Source organism: Erythranthe guttata, chromosome 8 (genome assembly GCF_056151865.1).
Source record: "Erythranthe guttata isolate IM_541 chromosome 8, IM_541, whole genome shotgun sequence".
Taxonomy (NCBI): domain Eukaryota; kingdom Viridiplantae; phylum Streptophyta; class Magnoliopsida; order Lamiales; family Phrymaceae; genus Erythranthe; species Erythranthe guttata.
Window position 1 is genome coordinate 2,655,893 of NC_142540.1, and position 25,789 is coordinate 2,681,681.

The following is a 25,789-nucleotide window of genomic DNA, read 5'->3' on the forward strand; positions in this document are numbered from 1 at the left end:
TATAGTTATTAATAACACCCATAATATAAACGAAATTATATTTTAATTTGTAATATTAACATTATTTTTCAAATATAGTTTAATTATAAATCTATATGACTTCAAACTCGAAGTATTTTGATTAACTAATTCAGGTGGAGTCGAGCTGAAAGATCAGTCCACGTGACTAAGGAAGAAGGAGTTGACTTTAGTCGGCTGATAGCCCGTGGGCTTCTAAATGGGCCCAAACTCGTTAGCTCGGCCCATAAAATGTAGTACCCATTTACTATTTTGTCGCAAAATAACATCCACAAACCGGACCGAGCCAATTTTGACAATCGGATATGAAAGCAGGCGGTGGAGTTGTGTTCAGTGTTCCACGCGCCGCCGCGTTTCCCGCAGTCCTCTTCGGCTACCGCCGACCCACTTTCCGCTGCTACTCATCATCGTTTCCCGGTATATATATACAAACTTCGCTTCTCCATTATATTATATCTGCAGTATATCACAATTTATGCTATTTCACCTCACCCAAACACACCACGACACGCGCGCAAAATGTGTGTAAAATTACTGGTTGTTTGATTGCAGAGCACGCGTCATTTATAAAAGATGTAGCCGCCACACAACCACCGGAGCATTTGAATCATCTCCTCAAAATGCTTCAGATTAAAGGTCTGTATTTTTTCGTCATTATTTCTATTTTATTTTATTATTATTTCATTATTTATTTATTTATTGAAATTAAGTATGCCGGCGGCATTTTCGTAATTGTAACAGGTGATCAAATCATTTCTCCGGGAGCAAAGCAAGGGCTGATTCCTCTTGTTGTTCCTCTATCCAAAAATAAATCAGGTATATATATTATTACCTATATAAATCTATTTTAATTTAATTATTAATTTTTTTTGGGTACTGGTTTCAATTTTCTAACATTGATTGTGATTTTATTGATGATAGGTTCGGTAACGGCATTGTTACGATGGCCAACAGCTCCGGCTGGGTAATCGATCTCTGACATACTATATCAAATATACACCGAGTTAAATGTGAATTTCGTGTTAATTAATTTTAATAGTTAATCCCTATCCCGAATGCACGTAGGATGGAGATGCCAGTGGTAGAAGTTCGTAAATACGGAGTGTGGCTTTTGTCAAAGAATGTGAGTTACTCTGCATTTTGTTCACACAATCAAAATTACAAAATCGAAATTGTTGTAAGTACGAAACGAGCTATTCTCTCTGAAAAAAAAATAGGTCGAGCAGTACATCAACAGAATCTTAGTGGAAGAAGACATTAAAAACTCTCAAGAAAGAAACGAAGAGTTATTTCACGCCTCATCCAGCACAGAAAATAAGTTTTACGAAAAGGGCGATTTTGCTTCGTCTCAGATTTCGAGCTTAGAAACCTATCTTTTAAAGAAGGTAATATTGCAGTAGGAAACTGTCTCTTTAAGAGTCAACTTAAGCTTATATAACACCAAAAGCGCTTTTTTCTTTAAATAACAGGTAGGTTTGTTTCCGGACATACTAGAACGGAAAGTCGAGCAGCATTTTGGCAAAGGAGACAATGTAAGATTAATTTCGACAAAGCAAACCTCTTCATAAATAAAAAGTGTCGTTTTATTTATTATTTATTATTACATTGTTGTGATATGCACATGATGGTGTAAGGTTTCAGCCTTGGTGACTGGGGAATTCTACATTAAAAGGGACCATTTTCCGGGATTCGGCCGCCCCTTCGTCTTTAATGCAGAAGTTTTACTAAAGTTTGTAATATTTTTTTTAGAGTATTTTATGACAATAATTCGTGCCTCGACTTAAGTTGCGCTTAATGTCTTTCCTTTTGATATAGAGTTGGACGAAGTATAGAATCCAAAGATTCTGCGAGGGTGGCTCTGAAATCGCCGTGGTGGACACTGGGCTGTGAGTATCAGGTATTCCATCGTTGAGCAGTGCTCGTAATTCGTCTATTTATTTCGTTTTTCAAACTCGTTTTTTTTTTCTTCCATGTAACTATTTTGATTTATACGATAATTAGAAAGCTGCTGATTTAGCTCAGTGGGAGGACGAGCAAATTGAGTACATCAAAGAGAGAGTGACGGATGAGGGAAGACAAGACGACTTGAAAAAGGGAAAGGAACCTGCTCAGGTTCCGACTCTTGTAGATTACGATTCTATTCATTGTTTTATTAATTTTTAATTATTTGTTTACCGATCGATTTGAATGCAGATTGCATTGGATGAAGCTGCATTTCTTTTGGATTTAGCTTCAGTTGAAGGAACATGGGATGCATCTGTCGACAGGGTTGCTGAATGTTACAGAGAAGCTGGGCTTCATGATATCGCCACGTTTATTCTTTACAGAGGCTAAATTTCTGCAGACGTCCTATTTTCGGCATTTGTGTTTTGCATTGAGTTTTGTTTCGACTGTAAATCGATAATTTTTCGAAATATTTATAAAGGAATTCTTTAGATACTTAATGTACGACCACGATCTTGACCGTTCATAGGGAGTAGGTCTTAGTAACCAAGATCTTACGTAGATCGTTCGTGCAGTGAAGCCTAACTTCTTCAATACAAACTAACAGATCTATAGTCTTACAAACTATGCACTCGAGACGAGTACTTACAACAGACTCTAAAAGAGATATACAAATTCACTTATATCTATTTTCTTCTAAATCCACAATGAAAACTGGCAATGCGGACTTGTATTTAATAGACTTCAGCACGCGTCCACTAGCTGCACATGTTACACGTGGACTAATACACGTACGATTCATTGCCGAACAAGTTGTATTTATCGAATCCAATATTCACATTTATAAAAGTAAACATGGTTGTACTCTTTGTGACATATCTTTTTATTTATTTATTTAAAAAAAATTGCATCTACAAATTAAAATGAATATCTGTTAATTAGGTAGATTAATTGTATTATAATATAGGCTCATATAGTGGGCCAAGAGAGATTACAAAAATGCCCAAAGGCCCAATGTATCATAGTTAATAAGGGCCGGGCCGTCTTAGTTCAATGCGTCTAATTTGTGATCGAAAGCCCGATTCAATTCTTGAAGGCGGGAAAATTGACCAATTTTGATGTAGTTATTGTATGAAATTGGCCCTCGTCAACTATACGGTATTTATTTATTTATTATTTTACTTTTACTTTATTTTTAAAATTACTATAACATATATTTACATACGAGATTACGTTATATCTCGAGTATTAGAAGGGTTTCCCTCGATTCTAAAAATTCCGATAGTCTTTTGCAAGATTACATAAAAAGTGTCGGATCTTATGAATCGTATGATATAATCTCGAAAAAGGATGAATGCCGATAAACATTAAAATAATATGGACACAAAGACTAAACATTTATGATTTTTGTCTAAAAATATGAATGGATTATAGTAATAAATAATAGTGTTTCGAAAAGGTTTGTGCATTTATTGAAAATCGGGTCTTATATAGGAAAAAAAACTCAATCCGACAATTTTCGATTTGTATAAATTTGTGGTGGTATTGTAATTCAGAATTTCGAAATAAGTTATATAAAATAAAAAATCGCAACATATCAAAAGATTTCCGAATCACCGTCGACAAAATAATTCAGAATGATTGGATCTTGGGGCGCGAAAAAGAAGAGACTTCAACGACCAAATAGTAGTAATAATAGTAATAAGAGCAGTAGTAATAAACGCATAAAGGTTAAGTTTCGATCATTGTTATTATTATGATTATTATTTTTATTATTTTTAAACATTTGTTCCTTAATTGTTCATTGATGTTTGTTTAGCAACAAATCGGACTTTTTTTTTTAATTTTTTAATTTTTATTTTTTAATTAATAAAAATAATAAGAAATAATTTTAATTTCAATTAGCGGAGAAATAGGGGAAGGAAGTAAGAGAAAATTGGAAAGGAGATAGCAAAAATCCCTTTTTGCCTAACTTCCAAACCCTAATTTTGAATATAATAATTGTATGAAAAAAATCGTTAATGGCTGGAGAAGGAAAATAAATGGCTAAAGCAAAGCAGCAAAAGCCCAAACCTAGCAGACAAGCCAAACAACCCCATGTAATATCGGGGAGCTCGTGTTTTTGCTACTAGCATTTTTTTTTAATTTTTTTTTTTATAAATTTATAATCTTTTTATTTTTGGGGTTTAGGGTTTTGATTTTGTTTTAGTTGTGAACAGAGTAAACGGCGCGGCGGAAAGCAAAACGATGTATCTGAATTGCGAGGTCAGCTCGATGTTTTAGGATTGAAAATAATTCAGGTTACTGCAGATGGTAATTGTTTTTTCAGGTGCGTCTGCTTTGTGATTTCATCTTTTTTTCACGCAATTAGAAATATGTATTTTGTGTGTATATGTGTTTGTGTGTGTCTGTGGATGTAAGCAATTAATTTGATCAGGTTTATTATTTTTTTTTCTTGTGGCAGAGCATTGGCAGATCAATTGGAAGGGGATGAAGACGAGCACGAGAAGTATCGGAGTATGGTGGTTCGATTTATTAAGGTGAACTTATCGAAGAAAAATGGAAATTTGCTGATTTAGAACAAATTTTGGTTAAGTGTCGTAGAACATAATTTCTTGTTACCATTTGGCAGTTGCTTGTGCTTTACGTTAATCGATGATATAACGACGATTATGTTTCTTATACGAGATGCTATTATGGGATACTTAAGTTCGTAAATTGAGTTTGTATTCCTTGCTTCCATTTGCGGAATTGATTGGGAGTCTTCATTCGTATCTAGGGTTTTACGTAGGAAATATAAATGAGATGCAAAACCTAGATAATTACTAAATATAGTTCAGTATGGTCGTAAAAACGATTTCGTAGTTCATAATTTGCTATTCTTGGAGCAAGATATAGCTGACTAATGAGTTATTACATTTGACAGAATAATCGTGAAATGTTCGAGCCCTTTGTTGAAGACGAAGTTCCGTTTGATGAATACTGTCGATCCATGGGAGAGGATGGCACTTGGGCAGGGAATATGGAATTACAAGCAGCTTCTCTTGTCACTCGCTGTAACATATGCATTCACAGAGTATGTTACAAACAATTTAACTTTGTGCTCGGTCATGCTGTAACATTTTCTTAGATTGATTTGGGTTTTTAATCATTTGTTTGTACAGCATATGTCTCCGCGATGGTATATACAGAATTTCAATAAACATGAAGTTACGATGATTCATCTGTAAGTACTCCCAAAATTCTACACTCTAGTATATATCCTTCGTTTTTGCGCAACTACCATCCTCAAACTGATAGTTATTTATTTTGTTTAATATGCCGATACTAAAAGTTATTATGTGAGGTATACACTTGTGAAAAAATGGCTGTCAAATATTTGGATAGAGATTCTTTGAGTTCGTGTTAGCGAGCTTTCTTTTTGTGCATGGGTCTTTTACTGCATTATGACTGAACGAGGGAATTCTCCTGTAGCGATGATCACATTTATCCTATTTTTAGTGTCTTAAATTTGATATGTATGACCTCTGTACGTAAAATGTGACATCCAATCAAAGAAATAATCCAAACAAATTCCTAATTTATGCTCATATTGCACGTCACTTGATCCCATTGCAACTCATAAAATAGGGAATTAGGGTCCTTATCTATTGATTAACTGGTTTTGTAGGAAATTGACAAGCTCTCCAGCTATATTCTAAGTTATGTGAACTTTAATCAATTGCATATAACCTTGAAATTACGCAATTAAGCTAAAAAACATGGTCTTAAGCATTTAAACGAAGACATTTCATGATTTTTGCTCTATCCTTTTGCATCTGTTCATTAAATTCTCTTTTAAGTTAGTGGAGCCATAAGAAGAGGTCATATTTTTATTTCCGTCGAAATTGGCATATAATGTGAATGTAAAATGGTTTAGTTACTTTATGATTAATAGACTTGCTTCTACTAAGCAGCAAGTCTCCTCTCAACTAATTTTACCTTTATAGTTGCTTTTATCCAAACAACCCGGGAGGTAAACAAAATTCGTACTTACTACGCAAGTATAGAAATATCTATTTATTGCTTTTCATTGCCATTAACAATAGTATGTTAGGTCTTATTTTGAGACACTATGTCTGGCTTTTAATGGCTACCCTCATATTAGATGAAATCGTGAAGATGCATTAATTGAAGTACACCATCCGTTTTAAATTAATTTTTGTTTTAAGGTTTCCGCACATATAGTAAGAAAACTAATAAACATGAACGGATTTAGGGAAAAAAAACAAACACATAATAGGACCAATATACCCTTCCCGCCAACTATTTCTCCTTGAATGCGTGAGAGAGTTTAGGAGTAGTAAGGGAAAAAGTGGAAATAAGGTAATCAATGCATCATTGGAATACTAAAGTGATAGATTTAAATATAATATGGAACACACACAAAAAAAAAAAAGAATCTCGTGTCAGTTAATTGAAACAGATGGAGAATTTGTTTTCTTATAGTTCATGCCTTTTTTCCGATCTTGGCATTTGTTTCAGTTCATTTAAGTTCTCAGTTTGGATTTAGTTGATGATTCTCTAAAAATCAGCAGTAGATTGTTCGAAGTACTTTATAAGCTCATAGGAAATATATTTACTTGACGTAAGAACATTTAACTTGTCAATTCTCATTTTTAGTGTATGCTTAGTGAGGTAAAATATCACTTTTATGCTTTTGACTGCGCATTTTTCCCGCTGTGCACTTTCGGCGCATGTGTTAATTTTGTGAGTTGTAGGTGCAGAATTTCTTCCATTTCTTGAACATTTGATGTCAGTTTCTATTTCTTCGAAAGTACGGATTCATATTATTGACGAATCCATATAGTTTGAGTTGAAGTGCACTTATTTTGCTCTCTCCTTGACATTATAAAGAACTTGAACAAGTTCTACTTTTTGCGGACATTTCATTTTAGATCTCTGAACTTGCTTATTACTTTGCAGTTCTTATCACGATGGAGAGCATTATAACAGTGTGCGCTCGAAGGAGGACACTTGCTCTGGACCAGCTAGGCCGATCGTTATAAAGGTTTTTGTTTTTTGACGAACTTCTGAATCAGTTTTAGCTGAAATATTTATCCGTGCTATCAAGAATCTGACAGTTTCTATCTATGTAAAAAGGGCGATGCTGATCTTTCTACGAAATCCAGTCAACCAAAAGCAGCTGCTTCGAAGTCCAAAGAAGAAGGTGGACGGAACGCTGTTCACGACGACTCCCTTAAATTGGTTAAGGCAGGAAGTGGATGCGAAGATGTAAGAAAGATTGAACAGGTGATTAACTTTTTTACCATTTGTTGTACTTTTTTTTTTTTTTTTTTTTTTTTTTTTACTTTTTTGTAGTAATTATCTCTTACCAGTTGAGAAGTCTGATTATTAGACCTAAAGTGTACCCCCGAAATCTCCCCCAGGGTGCACGAAACTTGCACTAATATTGAAAATCTAATAAGCTATATTAAGAGTACTCATTTTTTCTTCAATTGTGTTGTGATGCGTAAAATGGATACATTTTTAAGTTGATTTTCTATTTCTCTTAATTTCTAGGCTTTGCAGCAAGTGGGCGGTGATGTTGACGCTGCAATAGAAGTCCTTGTGGCTGAACAAGGATCTATTGATCAGATAGTTGCCGAATATGAATTTTCTCATCCGGCAGAGACTGCACATGGTAATGGTTGGCTATTTTTCTTTAATTTCCCATCGTGATTTCTTTTAACCCGTTCTTAGATATCGCTTTTTTAATCGAATGCAATGAACTAATAAATTTATAAAGGATCCGAGTTTTCGGTAACATCATGAAACTGAGAAACTCTTGTATCTCTTTCTTGGGCAGTTAGAATTTAGTATCTTATTTCTTTCTTGGGCTTCATGTGATAATTTTCTAAACCCTGTCAGATGAACTTCATGATGAGATCTCTGAGAAGCACGACTTAAAAGTCGAAGACACGACATGCAAGCTGGAGTTATCTGGCAGTGATGTTGAAACAAAACGCACAAAGAAAAACCCGCGTCCTGATGACAAGGTTCTTTACATAAATACCCAAGAACCGGAATTTGATTTTTGAATTATTTTATTTTTTAGCATTTTATTATTCGTCCGGCTGATTGTTATGTAATTGCTGCAGAAAATATCAAGAAACAAGGCTTGCCCATGTGGCTCGAAAAAGAAGCACAAGTCTTGCTGCGGCTCAGTTGCTGGAAAATCTTCTGCCAGGTTTCCGGTGTATGATTCTTAATGACTACTCCTTTTGATAGTTCGTTCGTAAATCTGAAAATCAATTTGGTGCATCGTTAGTGTGAATCCACTTGACTGATAAAATTGCACATATCTCGCTCCTGCATTTTTGGACTTTCATCCTATGTATCGATTTCAGTTTCATTTTATTTCCACTGTGCATTAGATTCAAAATAAAAATGACAAAATGATGCACAATTCTTGATCTCGATCATTCATAAATCTGAAAAATCAATTTGGTGCATCGTTAGTGTGATTCCACTTGACTGATAAAATTGCACATATCTTGCTCCTGCACTTTCGGACTTTCATCCTATGTATCGATTTCAGTTTCCTTTTATTTCCGTTGCGCATTAGATCCAAAGAAAAAATGAAAATGTTGTTCCTCAATCTTGATCTGGATCATTAGATTCTTCGATTGTCTCTGAAATGACACAATCTTATTACATCTGCAGTAACCAAACGGTTGACTATGGAAAGACTCGGAAAGAAAGAAAGCAAGCTCGGAAAGGCGGCTCGACTGGTACGAGTTCTACTCAATCAGACGGAGGGCCACCCGATATGGGTTCGCTATGTATCTAATCACATATATATAGATATATACATTATAGGTACCCTTTGCATCAAATTCCACTTGGTGATTTAAATGTATCTATTATTTCGATTTCTTGATGACTAAATCTGTCTGAATCTAATTATGTATCTATCGTTAGTGCAGTTGAGGAGCACTTCTTGCGTTTTGAAGACGATATTTTTGTGAAAGAAAAGGGAAAATTTCAACGCCAAGTAAAGTACTCGTTTCTGCGCCAAAATTCGACCTCGCCAGTGTGTATTTTTACAAAGTGTTGAGATTTTCTTTAGAATAGCAAACTACAAAGTTTTGAGTTTTGACCCATTTGCAGGGTGACATATAGAGGTTGCAGTATATATATAGTGTGTATAAACACAAAATCCACCATTGGCAAGGGGAAAGGACAATAATAATCATTATTTTTTATTTGGGTTTTGCAGAAAAGGAAATTATATATTATGTATTAATATTTTTTTTGGGGCTTGTAATGAACAATTATAAATTTATTATCATATTTTTGGTCCTATAATGCCCATTTAATAGAAATTATAAATTGTATGGTGACGATGAATGGCTAATTACTCAATTACCTTTCTTAGCAAAACTAATTAACATTATTGCCATTTTCATTCATTCAATTCCACGTCACCCCACCCCCACCCTAATGTTTCAACTTCATTGCCAAAAAGAGTTTTTCCAAAATAAAAACATTACAAAGGAAAAACCCCATGAATAGGGGTGAAAGTCGGATGGATCGGATCGGAATTAGCCTTTTCGGAAATTTTCCAAAAAGTTTCGGAAGTACAAAATCAATTCCAATTCCAATTCCAAAATTTTCGGAATCTAAGAATTCATTCCAATTCCAAAAGGCCCGGAAAAAAATCGGAAATCACATAAGTTTAAAAATTTCAAAACTTAGCGAAAATTTTCTAAAATGTTCGTAATTTTCCAAAAATAAGAACATTCATGTCGATAAAAGTAAAACTAATAACTACTAAATTTCAGTTCAAAAAATAAATAAAAATAAACACAACATAATATCTAATAAAACTTCTAACAACAATTCATTATGTCAAAATCCTAAAAAAAATTATAGGTATATTTTTCGGAAAAAAAAATATTATATAATATTTATTATTTATAGGTGTATTTTCAGAAAAAAAATCGGAAATTTTCGGAATTAATTTCGGAAATCAAATCGGATCGGAAATCGGAAATTCCAAATTTATTTTATACAATTCCAATTCCAATCCAAAAAAATCGGAAAAATTCGGAAATCGGAATTTCGGAAGTCGGAATGAAAAAAGTTGTTCCAAAATCGGAACTTTTCGGATCGGAACCGGCGGAAATTGGAATTTCCGTTCCAGCTTGCACCCCTACCCATGAATAAGGCATATCTCTTTTTTAATTTAAAATGTTAAAACAAAGGGCCAACCCATCGTTTCGGCCCTCGAATTCGAACCATTGGGCCATCATTCGAAAATTCTTTGACACAATGAATCGACCCGTTAACCATGGACCGGTTCATATCCAAGTCCGACCCGGGCCATAACCATATATAAGTTGAGTGCTAAAAATTATACATTATAGACTTTTACTAATTATTTTGATATTTGATAATATGATGAAGCTTCTAGCAAATCTCTAATTTACAATTCACTCTTGATGAATATATATATATATATATATATATATATATATATATATATATATATATGTCCATTTTCAAGAATAGTGAAAAAAAGTAAAAGTGAACAAAAGAAGGAAGAGTATCAAGGAAAGAAGCAATATAGTAATATATATAGTATATGGTCGATGCTTAATTCCAAGTATATATGAATGATGTGACTGCAGTACTTGACTAAGCAATTGAAGCATGTTCCATTACATTCCAAATTGGGCCCCACTGAAATAGTATTGTGGGCATAAGACAAAGATTGATTTGATGTTACGATAATTTATCCTACAAATAGCCACCAAGTAATTAAGTGGCATCTAGACTTTGTCAAATATGTTCAATTCTTACAAGATTTCCTCTTCCACGTGTCATTCTAGAAAGTCATATGGTCTGAAAAGTTTATCCCATGAGATTTGTTGGTTTATGTGTTGGGGGATTGATTAAATTAAAGTTGATTGAGTTTGAATTGAATTAATTTTAGTATTATTATTAAGAAAAGAGGATTAGGTGATTGGCGTTGTCTCATGAAGAGAGAGAGAGAGAGAGAGAGAGAGAGAGAGAGAGTGTGAGCCAACCAAAAGTTGACACGACAGCAGGTGAAATTAAATGAGATTGATGATAAAAAAAATGGTTTTTCCGAGAATGGAAAGTGTTTTAGAGGAGTCGTTTCATCTTTCACTTTCCTCTTTTTGCTTCTGATAATGACTATTCCTTATTATCGTTTGTTTGAAACAAAACCACTCTTTCCCAATATTTATTTTCTTTTTATAACTATTAGTTTTAGACATGGTAGTTAATTTCGCGATATATCGCGATATATTTCGTGATACGGTACGGTTCCAATTAAAATAATACAACTCAAGTTATGTATCGCTTATTGATAAATACCGCGAGATATTGTATCGTATTGTCATATCGCGATACGATATTTACGATATTAGTCGACAGTTAAAAAAAAACGAAAAGAAAGAAGAAACGCAATCAGCTGCTCTAAAAAATGAATTTGAACAAATTTCTTCAATATCCCAACCTTAATTCACATTTTTCTCTTCAATCTCTTCACCAATCCTTACAATATCATTGACCTAATTCAATTTCTATAGATTCTTGCAATTTTAATTTTGCGATTCAATACCGATTCAAGGCGTTTTTTTTATTGGATTTTGCGATTGATAATGATGAAGGCAATCCTTTAAAATTGGTGGATGAGGATGATTTAGGTGACATTGATCTTTAAATTTATGAGTGATCGAATAATTTTACAAAATAAGTATTCCAATTTGAACTTAAGGCCCATTTCGCTAAAGTTTATTTTAAACTGCTCATAAACTCTTACATACTCTTACATCTGATAAGTTGTTTTAAGAGTTGATAAGCTGTTACATTTTATTTTTATAATTAATTTTTTCAATTATTTAGATAATAATCTTACAAGATATTTTTACTCATTATAAGATCTTAACTAAATAGACGAGGTAAATGTACTTTTTAAAAAACTTCAACAATTTATATTTTGAATTTTAAAGATCTTTAAAAAAAATTACCTACACATTGAAAGAGCTTATAAGCCTAGACAAACACCACCTTAGATGATGTTATTTAATGAGCAATTTTATTTTTTGTCATATTTTATAATAAGATGTTAAAACTTGAATTTATATCTATTTTGAAATGAGCTAGTAATTTAACTTAAAATTTAAAAGTAATAAATTTTATGTGTTCATAATATTTTTTTAATGTAGATATATATTTTTTACTATTTTAATAGTTGGTCAAATATCTTACGATACGATACGATAACGATACGTACGGTACGAGATGTGGAGCAAAACGATACGAGATATTTTTACGATCCGATAACCATGGTTTTAGCCCATAAGTCTTTAGCCAATGTATTACATCAATATTTAAAATTCACTATTTTTTAAATATAAAATACTAAATTATTTTACAAGAAACTATTGGGAGCCATGACCATCTCCAATGCTATGCTTGTCTTATATAAGTAATTTAAAAAAAAAGAAGCATTTGTATAATAAAATTCAGTAATTAAAAGCATTGTCTATTGGTCCAAAGTACTATATATACAGTGTGAAAGTGAAAAAGAAGAGCAGAAAATAAGAGACGATGCATGCATAACTTGTCCTCTATATATTTCCAGCATCTTTTACCCCCAAGCTGGCATGCACTGATGACATAAAGAAAGAAAAGCAACTCCCTTATATATATATATTTATTTATTTATTTATTTTAAATTTGTTTTTGGTAATATTTGTTTTATTAATAATAATGATAATTAATCAAAGTCCAAAAAAAGGGGTTGTTGCTTTGAGTAGTGATGACATCTCATCTGATAAGGCATGCATTAACTGTCCAAAAAAAGGGGTTGTTGTTAGATTTTTTGGATTAAAAGAAAAGTTAAATATTTAATTTAAATTAATTGTCCCAGCTTTATGAGTGTTACTGTTAGTTAAGCAGCAATTTCCTTTTTTTATTTAATTTGTTGACTGTAATTAAATGAATGAATGAATGAATGAATGAAGACAGTGATGTATTTCTAACAGTACTAAATTGGCAGTACTACAAATTAATAAATAAAGCAAAAATTAACAAAAAAAAGCATACGGAATATATAAATGAGGTTGAAGAAGAAAAACAGTAAAAAGAGACACAAAAACAGTTTTGCAATTCACAGACGAAATACCTATTTTGGAAAGGGCCAAAGCCACTTGTTTTATACTTCGTCTCTCAATATCTGTGTACCTTTTCTCCATTTTTTTTTCTCCATTTTTTTTTAAATTAAATTTTCACTAATTTCTCCTCACCTAATTATACAAATTAATTAAACCATTTCCCTTTGTGGATGTGAGTGAGTTCATAAATTTATTAGAAGGTGAACTTAAATTTTCGGGAGTTCAAAGTCAGCGCCAAGCTGCCCACAACAAATAAAATTAGACATTTTTTTTTTATTAATTAGGAAGAGGAAAAAAATTAGGATTTTTTTTTCTCGCATAATTTAGTTTTGGAAGGGCTAAATAATAATAATAATAAAAAAGGATATTTTTTTCTTCTACCGGCCACCAATTGATTCTAAGATAAATGATAGTATAATACTGTTACATAGTCCAAAATAAATTAACATTTAAAACCCTCGCATCCTTTATGCAGCTCTTCTCATAAATACAAGAATTTGCATTTCAACCTACCAACTTTAATTTATTACGAAACATTTCAATAATTTTAATTTTTGTACAATAACAAAACGTTGGAAGTTATAGCATGGCCAAATCGGTGTAGGGTAAGTACAAAAATTATATATATTCTATTTAACTTTTCGTACAAGTTCATTTTTTTTTTCATTAAATCTATTTTTGAAACATTTTGTAACCGTAGCTAGATGTGAATGTGGATATCCAAAAATTAACAATTATTGGGATTACTATTGTTTAATTTTTTACTCGCTCTGTTCCATAATATCTGTCTCTTTTGAGATTTTTTTTGTTCCATATTATCTGTCACTTTACAATTTCAATGCTGCATTAATTGCTTATTTTTCAATTTTACCCTTATTAACTGTATAACACTATTTCTGCATTAATTAATAAACAAGGGTATTTTGGTAAATCAATATCTATTTTTCTAAAATCAAGACATATTTATTGAGATTCTTAAGATTTGTGCCAAGATGAAAAAGACACTTATTTAGGAACGGAGGAAGTAGTTTTTTTAAAGGAGTAAGATTCTTGGACCTCTAAAAGCCATTAATATTCTTAAATTTTAATCTTTGCAGTAATACGATGAATAAGTACTAAACTGACCTTAATACAAAATGGAAATAGTAATAAAAAAATGCAACATGAACAAAAATAGAAAGTAAGCATCGCATAAGATAATCAATGCATGATGACGTCCCAGATGACGCAATTCCACAAATATAATATATAATATGCAGCAAATAATTATTTTTATTAATATTATAACCCCCCACTACACAATTTTTAATTGTGGTTTGATTATCCATACTAATTAGATATCTGCATAACAGTCTACTTAGTTCTTTATTCAGATTTAAAAAAAAGTCAAGATTTAGGTCAAGTCCCTCTCGTCATATATAATAGCTTTTTTTCATGAGAGAGAAACTGATAATGCCAGATGAGAGAGAGAGAGAGAGAGAGAGAGAGAGAGAGAGAGAGAGAGAGAGAAGTATAAATAATGTAATCTAAGGTAAGATCTTGTATGTGGATTAGGACAAGTACTAAAAAAAGGAATCTTTCTTACAGATTAGAGAAAATGAATTTTTGCTTTTCTTCTGAGTCTGATAATGGAGCTGAGGTGGCAGGGGTGAAAACAGAAAGTAAAAAAATGGCGTGCTTACGTAATAAGAAGAAGGAGGAAAATAAAATCATGAGGGTCTGATGAGATCAGGGTGGGTCCCACAATTCTGGAGCCAGTTTGTTGTTGACGGTGGTGGTGGTGGTGGTTGTCTGAATATAATCTGCTGGAATCCTGATGATGCTGCAGCATTGTTAGCAAACGACGTCGTCTCCTTGTTATTTGTTTGCCAATATTGCTCTTCATTATTATTATTATTATTAATACTTCTTCTTGTAGTTGTTACTAATGATGAATTAGCCTTCTTTCCTCCTTCAGTACTGTAATTGCTTCTTCCCCCACCAACCTGCTGACGTCATTATTATTATTATTATTATTTTAATTAATTTTTAATTTTTTTTTTGTATTTTTAATACACACATAAACACGTACCTGATGGTGTTGTGCGTTTAACAATGGAAGCTGCACGTGTGGTAATTCACCCAATTTACCAAATCTTAGCTCCAAATTTTCTGTCTCACTACTGTAATAATTCCCTTCTCTTCTCCCTCCACCATGCTTCTGGTAATTATTATTATTATTATTATGCTGCATTTTTATTACATATTTAAAAAAAAAACAATATTAGTTTTTGTTTAATTAATCAATTAACATAAAATAATAAAAAAATCAAGGACAATTAGGAACTCATTTCAATTCATATATACATACATATTCGCCAGGCCTTAATCCTCGGTTCGATCTCGAATCGAAATCGAATTGCGAATGCCGCTCGTTTGTGATTAATTCCTTACCTCCTCCTCCCGCCGCCGCCTTTCGTGATGAATTTCCCAAACTCAGGTCAAGATTGTGATTTTCTGCATTGCTGCTCGAACAATCTGATCATACAATTAATTAATTTTCTGAATACTATATATAAATTACAATTTTCATTTAAAAAAAAAAATAATTATTGTAAAAATATATACATTACCAGCAGATTTAAGTTCTTCTTGATAAATACTGGGATCGAAGTTGGTAACGGCGTCTTTTCCGTTCGATTTGATCGCTGCTTTGTCATAAGCCCTATTATATATATATATTACATATATAATTGCATGTAATTAAATTGAAAACACTTTAACCTAAAGAAAAATTGATACAAACATAATGCATATATATATATATGTATATATATATATAAATACAAAAGTATAACCCACCTAGCAGCTTCAATTTCTGTATCAAAAAGACCCAGATAAACGTACCTGTTTGAATACAATCACAATGCATGAAAGTGAGATAATAATATAGGGCATAATATCAACTGATTATAAGTAAATTAAATTAAATTAATTTATAATAATTAAAGAATAATTAAATTACTTTTTGCCCAAGAATTGGCCCATTCGAGATTCCCATCTACCACATTTGTGCAGGGTAACACCTCTATATTTCGAACTCCCTCTCGGATAACCGGTACTTTGTCGACGCAGTACATGCACAAATTCGTCCTTCGTCAAATTTCTCATCTGTAAATTAAATTATTTCAATTTCAACTTCTTTTAATTATTATTTATTTCACATTTAATAAGTATTAAAAAAAATTAGGAATATAATCAAGATTAGTACAAGTTAATTTTTTTTGATTACCTGTTTTAAGTCTTCCTGGTAATCCTCTAAACTGAAGTTTATGTCTGCTTCAACTCCCCGGAACTTAATAGCTGCCCTATCATATGCACTGCAAAAATAAAATAAAAAAATATTTATGTAGATTAAATTAAATTTATTGCAATATTTTTTTTTAGGTTAGAATATAATTAAAGAAAGTGTAAATTAAAGTGTTGTGACAGGTTAATTACCAGGCTGCTGCATGTGCTGTATCAAATCCACCTATAGATATATAAAATTGAAATTTGCAGAGAAATAAGATTTAATTGACCAATCAGATCAATTTGAATAAATTTAATTATATATACTTTTTGGAGAAAAAGAAAAACAAACCTAAGTAGACTTGTTTTCCACAGTCCCTGAATCAGAAAACAAATTTAAGAAGAAGTTGAATTTATTACATGTTCAGGGGGCAGAAAATAAATAAATATGTTTTTTGGAAAAATGCGAAAATAATAAATGAAAAAAAAAACAGCCTTTGCAGATATTTTTTTTTTGTATTAATAATAATTTAATTTAATTTAATACCATATGTGTGACTCCCACCGGCCAGTTCGCCGGTAAAACGTGACCCCTCTATATTGGGAGCTTCTCGATCTAGGGCCTCGCCGGCTCTTCTTCGGCGGCTGGGCAACCTCCGCCGCCGACATCCCCGTGGCAGCGCCGCCGTGAGGCTCCGACGGCCGGCAGAATTTAACTCCCAGCCAGTGAGCCGATGGGAAATTGGGCTGTCCTCCTCCTCCGCCGCCGCCGCCCACCGTAATCCCCGACCCATCCACCGGAAAAAACTGCCGGGTCACCGGCGAAGAGGAGGAGCCCGACCCGGTCTCACCGTGAGCAACGGAAAACCCAAAGATTTTGCTGCTCGATCTCTTCCTTCCACCACCACCACCAACTGCAGATCTCTCAGCATCTTCCTCCTCTGAGCCGTCCTCAATAACCACCGCCGACGAGCTTGAATTGGAAACGGATCCGACCCGTTTTCCTTTGTCATCGGAAAACCCATCGGATTCTTCATAATCATCCCTCCTCCGATCCGGCGAATCATTGAGATTCCACATTTCTCCACTCCCCAAAAAAAAAGGGTTTTCTGCTAATCAATCTATCTGTTCGAGAAGAGAGAGAGAAAGAAGAGAGAGAAAGATAAGTTTTTCCTCCTGAATACTGATCAACACAGTCTCATCAAGAAACAGAAAGAAAAAAGTAAAGGGGCGGGGGTCGTACGTTGTAATAGTGGGGCGCACAGTAGTATATAGATATGGCTACATAAACAATAATGCTTCAACAATGGAACTCTTCTGTACTTTCTTCTTAATCTAATCTAGAAACAACATAAATAACCTACCCCCATACCCTTATATCAAAACAAGAATTTCTTCAACACCACAAAAGATAATATCCACCCTTTTTTTCTACATATATTCTCTATCTCGTTTTACAAGCGATTGCCCCAAACCAGAAATCTCTCTCTCTCTCTCTCTCTCTCTCTCTCTCTCTCTCTCTCTCTCTCTCTCTCTCTCTCTCTCTCTCTCTCTCTCTCTCTCTCTCTCTCTCTCTCTCTCTCTCTCTCTCTCTCTCTCTCTCTCTCTCTCTCTCTCTCTCTCTCTCTCTATCTCTCTCTCTCTCTCTCTCTCTCTCTCTCTCTCTCTCTCTCTCTCTCTCTCTCTCTCTCTCTCTCTCTCTCTCTCTCTCTCTCTCTCTCTCTCTCTCTCTCTCTCTCTCTCTCTCTCTCTCTCTCTCTCTCTCTCTCTCTCTCTCTCTCTCTCTCTCTCTCTCTCTCTCTCTCTCTCTCTCTCTCTCTCTCTCTCTCTCTCTCTCTCTCTCTCTCTCTCTCTCTCTCTCTCTCTCTCTCTCTCTCTCTCTCTCTCGTACGAGGATTACTAAATATAATACCGAATTAATAAACAGCTTCTCTTATTGTGTTTAAATGGAGCAGGGTTTTTAAACCTAGACGAGGGAGTCCCTCCTTTTAGCTGCCATGTTCAATCAATATATATACATACATGATACATGTATATATATATAAGGGTTTGGTTTTATAAAACTCTTTCTACTTATATATGTCTGAGCGTGGGAGTTCCGTTTAAGTTTTAACTATCTTCTTTTTCCTTGAAATCTGTGAATATTTATGTATGGATATACCGGATATATATATGTCATAATTTTGTATCTATATATATGCAAATTTATTTAAAAAAAATAAAATTATTTGTCCTTAAAAAATGTCTTTATTACTGTCAATTAAAAATGGGGTATTCAGATATTTATATTCCATGAGATATGGGGCAATTTGGGAAAAAATGAATGAAATATATTATTTTTCTCGATTGAAAATTCTTCGTGATGTCTTTATTACAAATATTATTACAATTTTTTTTTGTTAAAAAAGTTAAAAGTTCATCTCAAACGCTATAGTTCAAGCGTTGAACGTCGAGTCCGCTCTTTTCTCCTTGTCAATTGGCTCAACTGATTTACAATTATTTGAGTCGAGATGTGGGCGATAACCGATTCAAATAAGTTGACAAACTCGATTTTAAATGATACATCGGGCGAAAGCTAATTAAATGATACATGAAGGAGCTTAGCTCAATTGCAAATATACTCTTAAGGAGCTTAATTGAAGAAAAAAAAAGTACAGGTCCTCATCTCTAATTTGTGCAACCTCGTGCGGGGATTTCTTTTTTAATTATATAAAATATATTTTAAATACACTAATATACTAGTAACATCCATAATGATTTTGCAATTGCACTTTTGTGCACGTATTTGCCTTGTCATCGTTAATTAGTAGTTCCTCCATTCAACAAAATATGTCATTTTAAAGAAACCTTGTTATTTAATATTAACTGTCACTTTTAGAATTTTAATACTGCATTAGTTATATATTTTTCAGTTTTGCCATTATTAGCTCCCCAAGACTCTCCCGATAATAATTTGTAAATAAATGTATTTTGTTCTAAAATTAAAAAATATTTAAAGACTTGTGCAAATATAAAAAATGACACATATTTAAAAACGAATGGAGTATTTATTCGTGTATGAAATTAATAAAAAATATATATATATTAAAGAGAGAACTAGTGGGAACGAAAATCCATCTCTTTCTTTCATTTTTTCCTTGTTACGCAACTTTCCAATGTTTTAACCAAATCGAAAAGCAATCCCTCTATCTCTCTCTCTCTCTCTCTCTCTCTCTCACACACAAACACACATATTAATTTCTCCCCACTTTACCCCTAATGGAAATAGACAACACAGACACTCGATGAATGGCTTATTACTCAATTACCTTTCTTAGCAAAACTAATTAACTTTATTGTCATTTTCATTCATTCAATTCCACGTCACCCCACATACCCCACCCAATTGAAGAGAAAATGAATAAATACAAAGGGTTAAGTTTGTTATTTTTTCTATGTTACACCCACCGAAAACTGCACCAATGTGGGTGGGATGTTTACGTGTATATGAATAGTAAAGATCTACTCATTGCACCGATCGGGAAAGATTGTCAAAATTAGGAGATTTTTCCCAAAATTATTAAAGTTAATTTAATAACTTACTTAGTCAGTGCGGAACAACCTTAAACGAGACTTAATATGAAACTAATTTAGTATTTCAAAGGAGCACTTTTCACTTTTATGTGAATTATATGGAGTTATATTTTACTCCATATATATTTAATATTTTACACAAAATATAAGATAGAAATGTGTAAATAAATAAGTAAATAAATAAATAAGAAAAGGGAAATAGGAGGGTGGGCATTGAATTGCGAGTCGGGGCCACGGCAGAAGGGAAAAGAGTTTCGGTCTCCAAAAAGGAAATGGGAATAAATGCAATAAAAGGAAACTAAATATCCACGTAAGCCCAATCTAACACTAATGGGCCGGGCCCACCGTTTCCATCTAATCTCCCTCATGTACCTCGTATTTACCACCGTGGTTATTTCTCAATTTTGACGGAATCAAATAATAAATTACCTTTGACTCTTATTTTGCGGCGTAAATTACAATAATGCCACTATTACTTGACTATTAAAAGTAGGGCTGGAAAGGACTGGGACGGTGGGACCCATCCGTCAAACCATTTTTGCGCAAATTTGAAAACCGTTGCCGACCCAATTTTTGTGGGTCGGTTGATGGTTGGTAACTGAATATTTGGTTCCGGAATGGGTCGGTTGATGGTTTATACCCATCACCTAATTCACTTTTAAAAAATCCAAATTTTAGAGTAAAAATATCCATATTCTGCGTAATGTCACGATGCGATCATTATTTATCATAACAAAATAATTGATAACAATTTATCGAAAAAAATTTAATTAGGAAATTCAAAGTTATTTAGGGTCTCAAAAAACCCTAAATAACATTAATTATGTGATTTATCTTAGGTAATAATGTAGATAACACAACGCTTTAAATAATTAATGTGGATGTATGTTCCATGTTACACTCGACGTCCAATGACGTCCAATTGTGTATGGATATATAGTGTAAATTCTTCTGATGACATGAGTTTAGTTCTTCTAAGGAGTTATGAGAATGACTTGATCGCGATGTAAGAGAAAGAAAAATGAAAGGTAGAAAAATCCAACGGGCGTGCCAAATTTGTGAACGCAAATTTCGAATTCATAAATAAATGTACAAATAAATCTATTAACCGTCATATCTTGCACCAAGTTTGGCCGGTGTTGCCTAATAAATTTGCATTTTCTCTCTCAAAATAATGTATAAAAAAAAAAGGAAGGTAACATAAATAGTCACGTTTATTGAAATCGTGGCCCTCTAGAAATAAGAAATGAGGGGATGGTCCCGAAAACATAGAAAAAGGTACAAATATACCATTCTTGGAATACAGGCCCACCACTTATACCCACAAACCCACTCGTGTTTGGGCTTTTTCTGATGAAATATGTACTTTTTGGGGCAATTAATTGAATGGCCAAAAAATACAAAATTGCTACTAATAAACATGGAGATAACAACCTCACAAGAGAAAATTAAATAAATAAATAAATAAATTGAAAGATGTAACCTAAAAGTTGCATGTTTTCCAATCTAATTTATAGTACTAAAAACCAAACCTTTAGTTTTTGTCAACTTTTCCAGAAAATTGGGTAAACAAGTACACGAGGGGAGGGACCATTATTATTATATTATCAAAACATTTAATCCCATGACACACATATATACCTATTTTTATCATCTAGGGGGGTGGGGGCCCCCCTCCCAAATACTTCCCTAGATTTTATTTTTTTCAATTTTTCTCACCTTAAAATTATTATAGGCACATGCTTCTTATTTCATTTTAATGGAACACCTTTTTTTTTTTGTTTTAGGACCACGGTTTTGTGATAGTGGAGAATAAAATATTAGATTTTTTTATGAATTTTTATTTTTATTTTTATACAGAGGCCGGCCGATCTAAAATAATACATTTGTCGCGGTCCTGACGTTAGTATTTTGCTAAATTAATAGAATTTATTTTATCCCAATTATATTGATTTATAAAGATTTAACTGCGTGCTTGCAAATTTTCGAACACTAGTATAGTAATGATATAAGTGTGTGAGAAATGTGGGCATGTGTGTCATGAATGAATTTGTTTGGGCCATATGGTTTAATGTTGACATTATTATATATATGGAGTTAGATTGATTGATACGAGGATGTATATATTATATATGTATATAATTTGGTTAAAAAGCCGAGTTTGGATATGGGGTCCATTTTCTTTCCTCGCCCGAGTTTCTGTTTTGATATATTTATAATTGGAAATAGAAAATTGACCAAAACCCCCTTTTAATTTCCTCACAATCGATCTGATTTTTATTTATTTTTCATTTTTTATTTACTGATTTTTTTTTTCTTTTTTATGATAAATAGTTACGTCGAGTTGCAACTTCATCGATAGGGCCCGGCCAATATATTTCTAGGAAATTTTCTAAAAAGGGGGAGAATAATAAATAACATGATGTTAAATTACAAATGTGTGTCATTACATAATAAATAGATTAACAAATAAATGCTCCCTTCATTTCTTTTTAAGATTAACAATAATGCACCATAATTAAAAAGGGTATTAAATTAATTTCATATGGAGTAATGGGTATTTTGGTTTGTTAAAAATAAGTCCAGCCCAATTTTTTGTTGAAGAAAAATTTAGTTGGGAAAAAAGAATGGGCCGACCCAATATAAATATAATAATATTCAATTTCTACCCAAACGGCCAAACCCAATCATCCAAATTCCGTTTCCGTTATTTATCAAAACGAAAAACATTCCGTTACCGTTAACTCCCAACCAGGCTTCGAAATCTCCGTCGGAGCCCCACCCATTACCCCACCGCCCTCCACCACTTCCCGCTGCCACCATCAACTTCGCAAAACTTTTTACCAAAATGTCCTCAATCTCGACCCCAGAACTTCTCCCATTCTCTCTCCTCCACCGCACCTCCGCCGCACGAGGCCTACACCAGCTGCCCTGCCTCTTCTTATGCCGGCCCGGCCCGAAACTCCATCCTATTTCCAATCTTCCATATCCGCCCACCAGGCCCGTATTTATCGCCGCCATCTCTTCGTTAGCTGCCAACTCCGTTCCTGTAATCCCCACTTTAAATCACACCATTTTATATGTTAATGATCCTCTTTTCCCCTATTGATTTCCGTCTTCTGTTCGGCAGCCCAGAAATGGACTTTACACGGTCGGTGATTTTATGACAAGGAGAGAAGATTTGCATGTTGTCAAGCCCACCACCACTGTGGATCAAGGTTTCGTACTTTCTTAATTTTTATGTTTTTTTTTTTTTAATTTAAGCAGTGATTAGTACCAGATTGTTCCGATGCACAGTAGATGTTTGTTAATTTGCCGCCCCCACCCCGCAGCGTTGGAAATGCTTGTTGAAAACAGAATAACTGGTTTTCCTGTGATTGATGATGACTGGAAATTGGTATGTTTTTCTTTTACCGTTTTTAGAACAATTTATTTATAGTCAGTAATTTGAATAAATATGAAAATCCTAAAAGGATGAAACATCGAATTCTTCCGCTATCAGTTTTCTCGTCGGAGGAAAACGGAAGTACATTGGGGTGGGTAGGGTGGGAAGTGTTAGGCCTATATTGCGCGAATCGACATATTTCGACAGTTTCAATTTCATATAGTAACTGGGCTTGGGTGATACAGTACAGAATGAGCGAAAGCAAGAAACGAAAAGGATATTGCCTGATGTACTAAATGAACGAGTGAGCCAAAAAAAATGTTCAATATTATGTAAACGAGGAAGATGAAATGAATTTGATATCAAAGAAAGATATTGATACGAAATTTATGAGCATATTATTCTGAAGCACTATTATTATGCCGGTGTACCCTGCAGGTTGGTCTTGTGTCGGACTATGATTTATTAGCACTGGACTCTGTCTCAGGTTTGGCCCAATTTTTTCGATCCTAATTAATAGGGTCCAAATATGTTTTTTCGTTCCGTCATTTTGGAGAATTTTGAGATTCTTTCTCCGTTTTATTTGTTGGTTGTTAAAAATTCCCGGTTAGGTACTGGAAGGGCTGATACAGACATGTTTCCTGAAGCTGACAGCACTTGGAAAGTATGTTCGTAAAATCTCTTCTTGAAGTGATTATCTTTCCTTTATATATGTGTGCTTGTGTGTATATTTATGATAGTTTTACGTTTACTTGTCATTTACCATTTTCAAATTTTTTTTTTTTAACATTACTAATTTGGGATTCTCGGCTTCTAGTGAAGAAAGTTCATTATTGGAGTATGGAATTGGAAAATTAAAAACCGGTTGTTTCCGGGCATTCATCTGATATAGTATTCTATACCTCGGCAAAAGTTGCATATGTTGAGAGTATAATTGAGGACTAGATTTTTTAAATGTTGGCATAAAGTTTTTCTCGACGTTTTTGACTGTGGCATCCCTTTCGTGCTAAAATATTTGTCTTTTTTGAGAACCTTTTTGTTTCGTAATATTTGTGACTTTCGAATTCTACTGATGAAATAATTGCACTTTTCTTTATTTTGCCCTTCTCGCGTTCTTAATTACTTGTGAGAAGATTAGCGGAGAGACAATCAATGAGAAGGGTATTTCAGTCACTTTCACATATTTTTCCTTGTAATCCGTACATATGTGTTAAGTTTTTTTAATACATGTGCACCAACCCAAAATGTCAAATATATTGGTACGAATGGAGAAAATGTTCTGCCACATCTGAAAATTGGACTGTATTTGATTGCATCTGTGTGTGTGTGTATTTGTTGATCGACATAATCTTTTTTGCCTCGCTTGGTTGGGGAGATTAACCATGATTAATTAAATAGTTGGACTTTGTTCTAAATTTGATAAACCCAGCCGGAAATATTATTTTATCATGGCGTATCTTGCCTTTTAGGGAGATTATTTAATCGTCCAATTATATAATTGGGTTTTCATTAGATTATTTAATCCTATCTTGGATAATCTTTTATCTTTGGAACCAAACGAGGCCTTAGTACGTGATATACGTGTCTGGTTCCGAGTGGCTGTTTCCTCTCTCTCATACTCGTTCCCACGCGGTGCCCACGCGCGTGCACACACACCCACTTGCATGCATACATCATTGCCCACGACAAAAAAAACGACGACAGCATGTTTTTAGGATTTCCCTTTTCCCGTTATATTGTCGTTTTTCTTCGCCTGATAATTACGAGTGACATATGCAGACATTCAACGAAGTACAAAAATTGCTTAGCAAAACCAACGGCCAAGTGGTCGGTGATTTAATGACACCGGCTCCCGTAGTGGTTAGAGAATCCACCAATCTCGAAGATGCTGCAAGGTGCATTCCAACCTTTTCTTAATTTCCGGCTCTTCGGCTATTTCATTGTCGTGTTCGTCAATAAAAGTAATAAATTAAATATAGTTTTTCGTTGCTTATATGATTATATCAGATTGCTGCTCGAGACAAAATACCGCCGCCTTCCCGTTGTCGACGATGACGGCAAGCTGGTGAGGGCCCGCCACGTCATTTCTTTATACAGACGTCATTTTATTTTTGGTTGACATTTATATTGAATATTTTCTCTTTGAAGGTTGGAATAATCACTAGAGGAAACGTCGTAAGAGCTGCTCTTCAAATCAAACGAGACGTCGAATCGGCTTAAGCTCTGCAAAAAAAGTGTATATTATCTTGAACCTACAATAAATATTTGCATGCTAATTAATAAATGTGATTCAGTTAATTTTGATCTTAAGTTTGGTGAATCTATGATTTAAAGTAGAACTAGATTTTAATACTAGGTTGTTTTTTTTTTTTTTTTTTTTTTTAATAATGAGTTACTAATTATTTTA

At 33.5% G+C, this 25,789-nt stretch overlaps 4 protein-coding genes across 12 annotated transcripts; 3 read left to right on the top strand and 1 right to left on the bottom strand.

Moving 5' to 3' along the window:
- The first annotated feature begins 260 nt into the window (after positions 1–260).
- Positions 261–2,488, top strand: LOC105973068 (protein IN CHLOROPLAST ATPASE BIOGENESIS, chloroplastic). Its single transcript, XM_012998076.2, has 11 exons — positions 261–435; positions 571–654; positions 760–834; positions 940–982; positions 1,084–1,141; positions 1,236–1,403; positions 1,488–1,550; positions 1,653–1,747; positions 1,834–1,915; positions 2,020–2,130; positions 2,212–2,488. Exons 1-11 carry the CDS (start codon positions 324–326, stop codon positions 2,350–2,352), a joined length of 1,032 nt encoding a protein of 343 aa, XP_012853530.2. The 5' UTR covers positions 261–323; the 3' UTR covers positions 2,353–2,488.
- Positions 2,489–3,863: 1,375 nt separating this feature from the next.
- LOC105973079 (SEC-C motif-containing protein / OTU-like cysteine protease family protein) lies at positions 3,864–9,309 on the top strand. Of its 4 annotated transcripts, none has more exons than XM_012998096.2 (12): positions 3,864–4,061; positions 4,182–4,291; positions 4,427–4,502; positions 4,889–5,038; positions 5,127–5,188; positions 6,928–7,012; positions 7,105–7,254; positions 7,525–7,645; positions 7,873–8,000; positions 8,103–8,200; positions 8,668–8,823; positions 8,926–9,309. In XM_012998096.2, the coding sequence occupies exons 1-11, from the start codon at positions 4,005–4,007 to the stop codon at positions 8,792–8,794; spliced, it is 1,164 nt and encodes a 387-aa protein (XP_012853550.2). In that variant the 5' UTR covers positions 3,864–4,004; the 3' UTR covers positions 8,795–8,823; positions 8,926–9,309. The 4 variants fall into 4 exon arrangements, with proteins under 4 accessions (XP_012853550.2, XP_012853542.2, XP_088677755.1 ...); XM_012998088.2 differs by having other exon boundaries at positions 8,931–9,309; XM_088821629.1 differs by having other exon boundaries at positions 8,103–8,191.
- A 5,356-nt stretch (positions 9,310–14,665) lies between these two features.
- Positions 14,666–17,967, bottom strand: LOC105973101 (AP2-like ethylene-responsive transcription factor TOE3). 6 transcript variants are annotated; one of them, XM_088821631.1, is made up of 11 exons: positions 17,668–17,967; positions 16,972–17,549; positions 16,777–16,802; positions 16,635–16,665; positions 16,426–16,513; positions 16,159–16,304; positions 15,996–16,040; positions 15,767–15,858; positions 15,505–15,671; positions 15,226–15,354; positions 14,666–15,139 (listed from the first exon to the last, which is right to left on the bottom strand). In XM_088821631.1, exons 2-11 carry the CDS (start codon positions 17,502–17,504, stop codon positions 14,864–14,866), a joined length of 1,533 nt encoding a protein of 510 aa, XP_088677757.1. In that variant the 5' UTR covers positions 17,505–17,549; positions 17,668–17,967; the 3' UTR covers positions 14,666–14,863. The 6 variants fall into 6 exon arrangements, with proteins under 6 accessions (XP_088677757.1, XP_012853596.2, XP_012853594.2 ...); XM_012998142.2 differs by having other exon boundaries at positions 14,666–15,142; XM_012998140.2 differs by having other exon boundaries at positions 15,226–15,381.
- A 4,717-nt stretch (positions 17,968–22,684) lies between these two features.
- LOC105975632 (CBS domain-containing protein CBSX1, chloroplastic) lies at positions 22,685–25,789 on the top strand. The gene is made up of 8 exons (XM_013000827.2): positions 22,685–23,046; positions 23,128–23,215; positions 23,330–23,394; positions 23,821–23,869; positions 23,994–24,046; positions 25,162–25,277; positions 25,390–25,447; positions 25,531–25,789. The coding sequence occupies exons 1-8, from the start codon at positions 22,846–22,848 to the stop codon at positions 25,600–25,602; spliced, it is 702 nt and encodes a 233-aa protein (XP_012856281.1). The 5' UTR covers positions 22,685–22,845; the 3' UTR covers positions 25,603–25,789.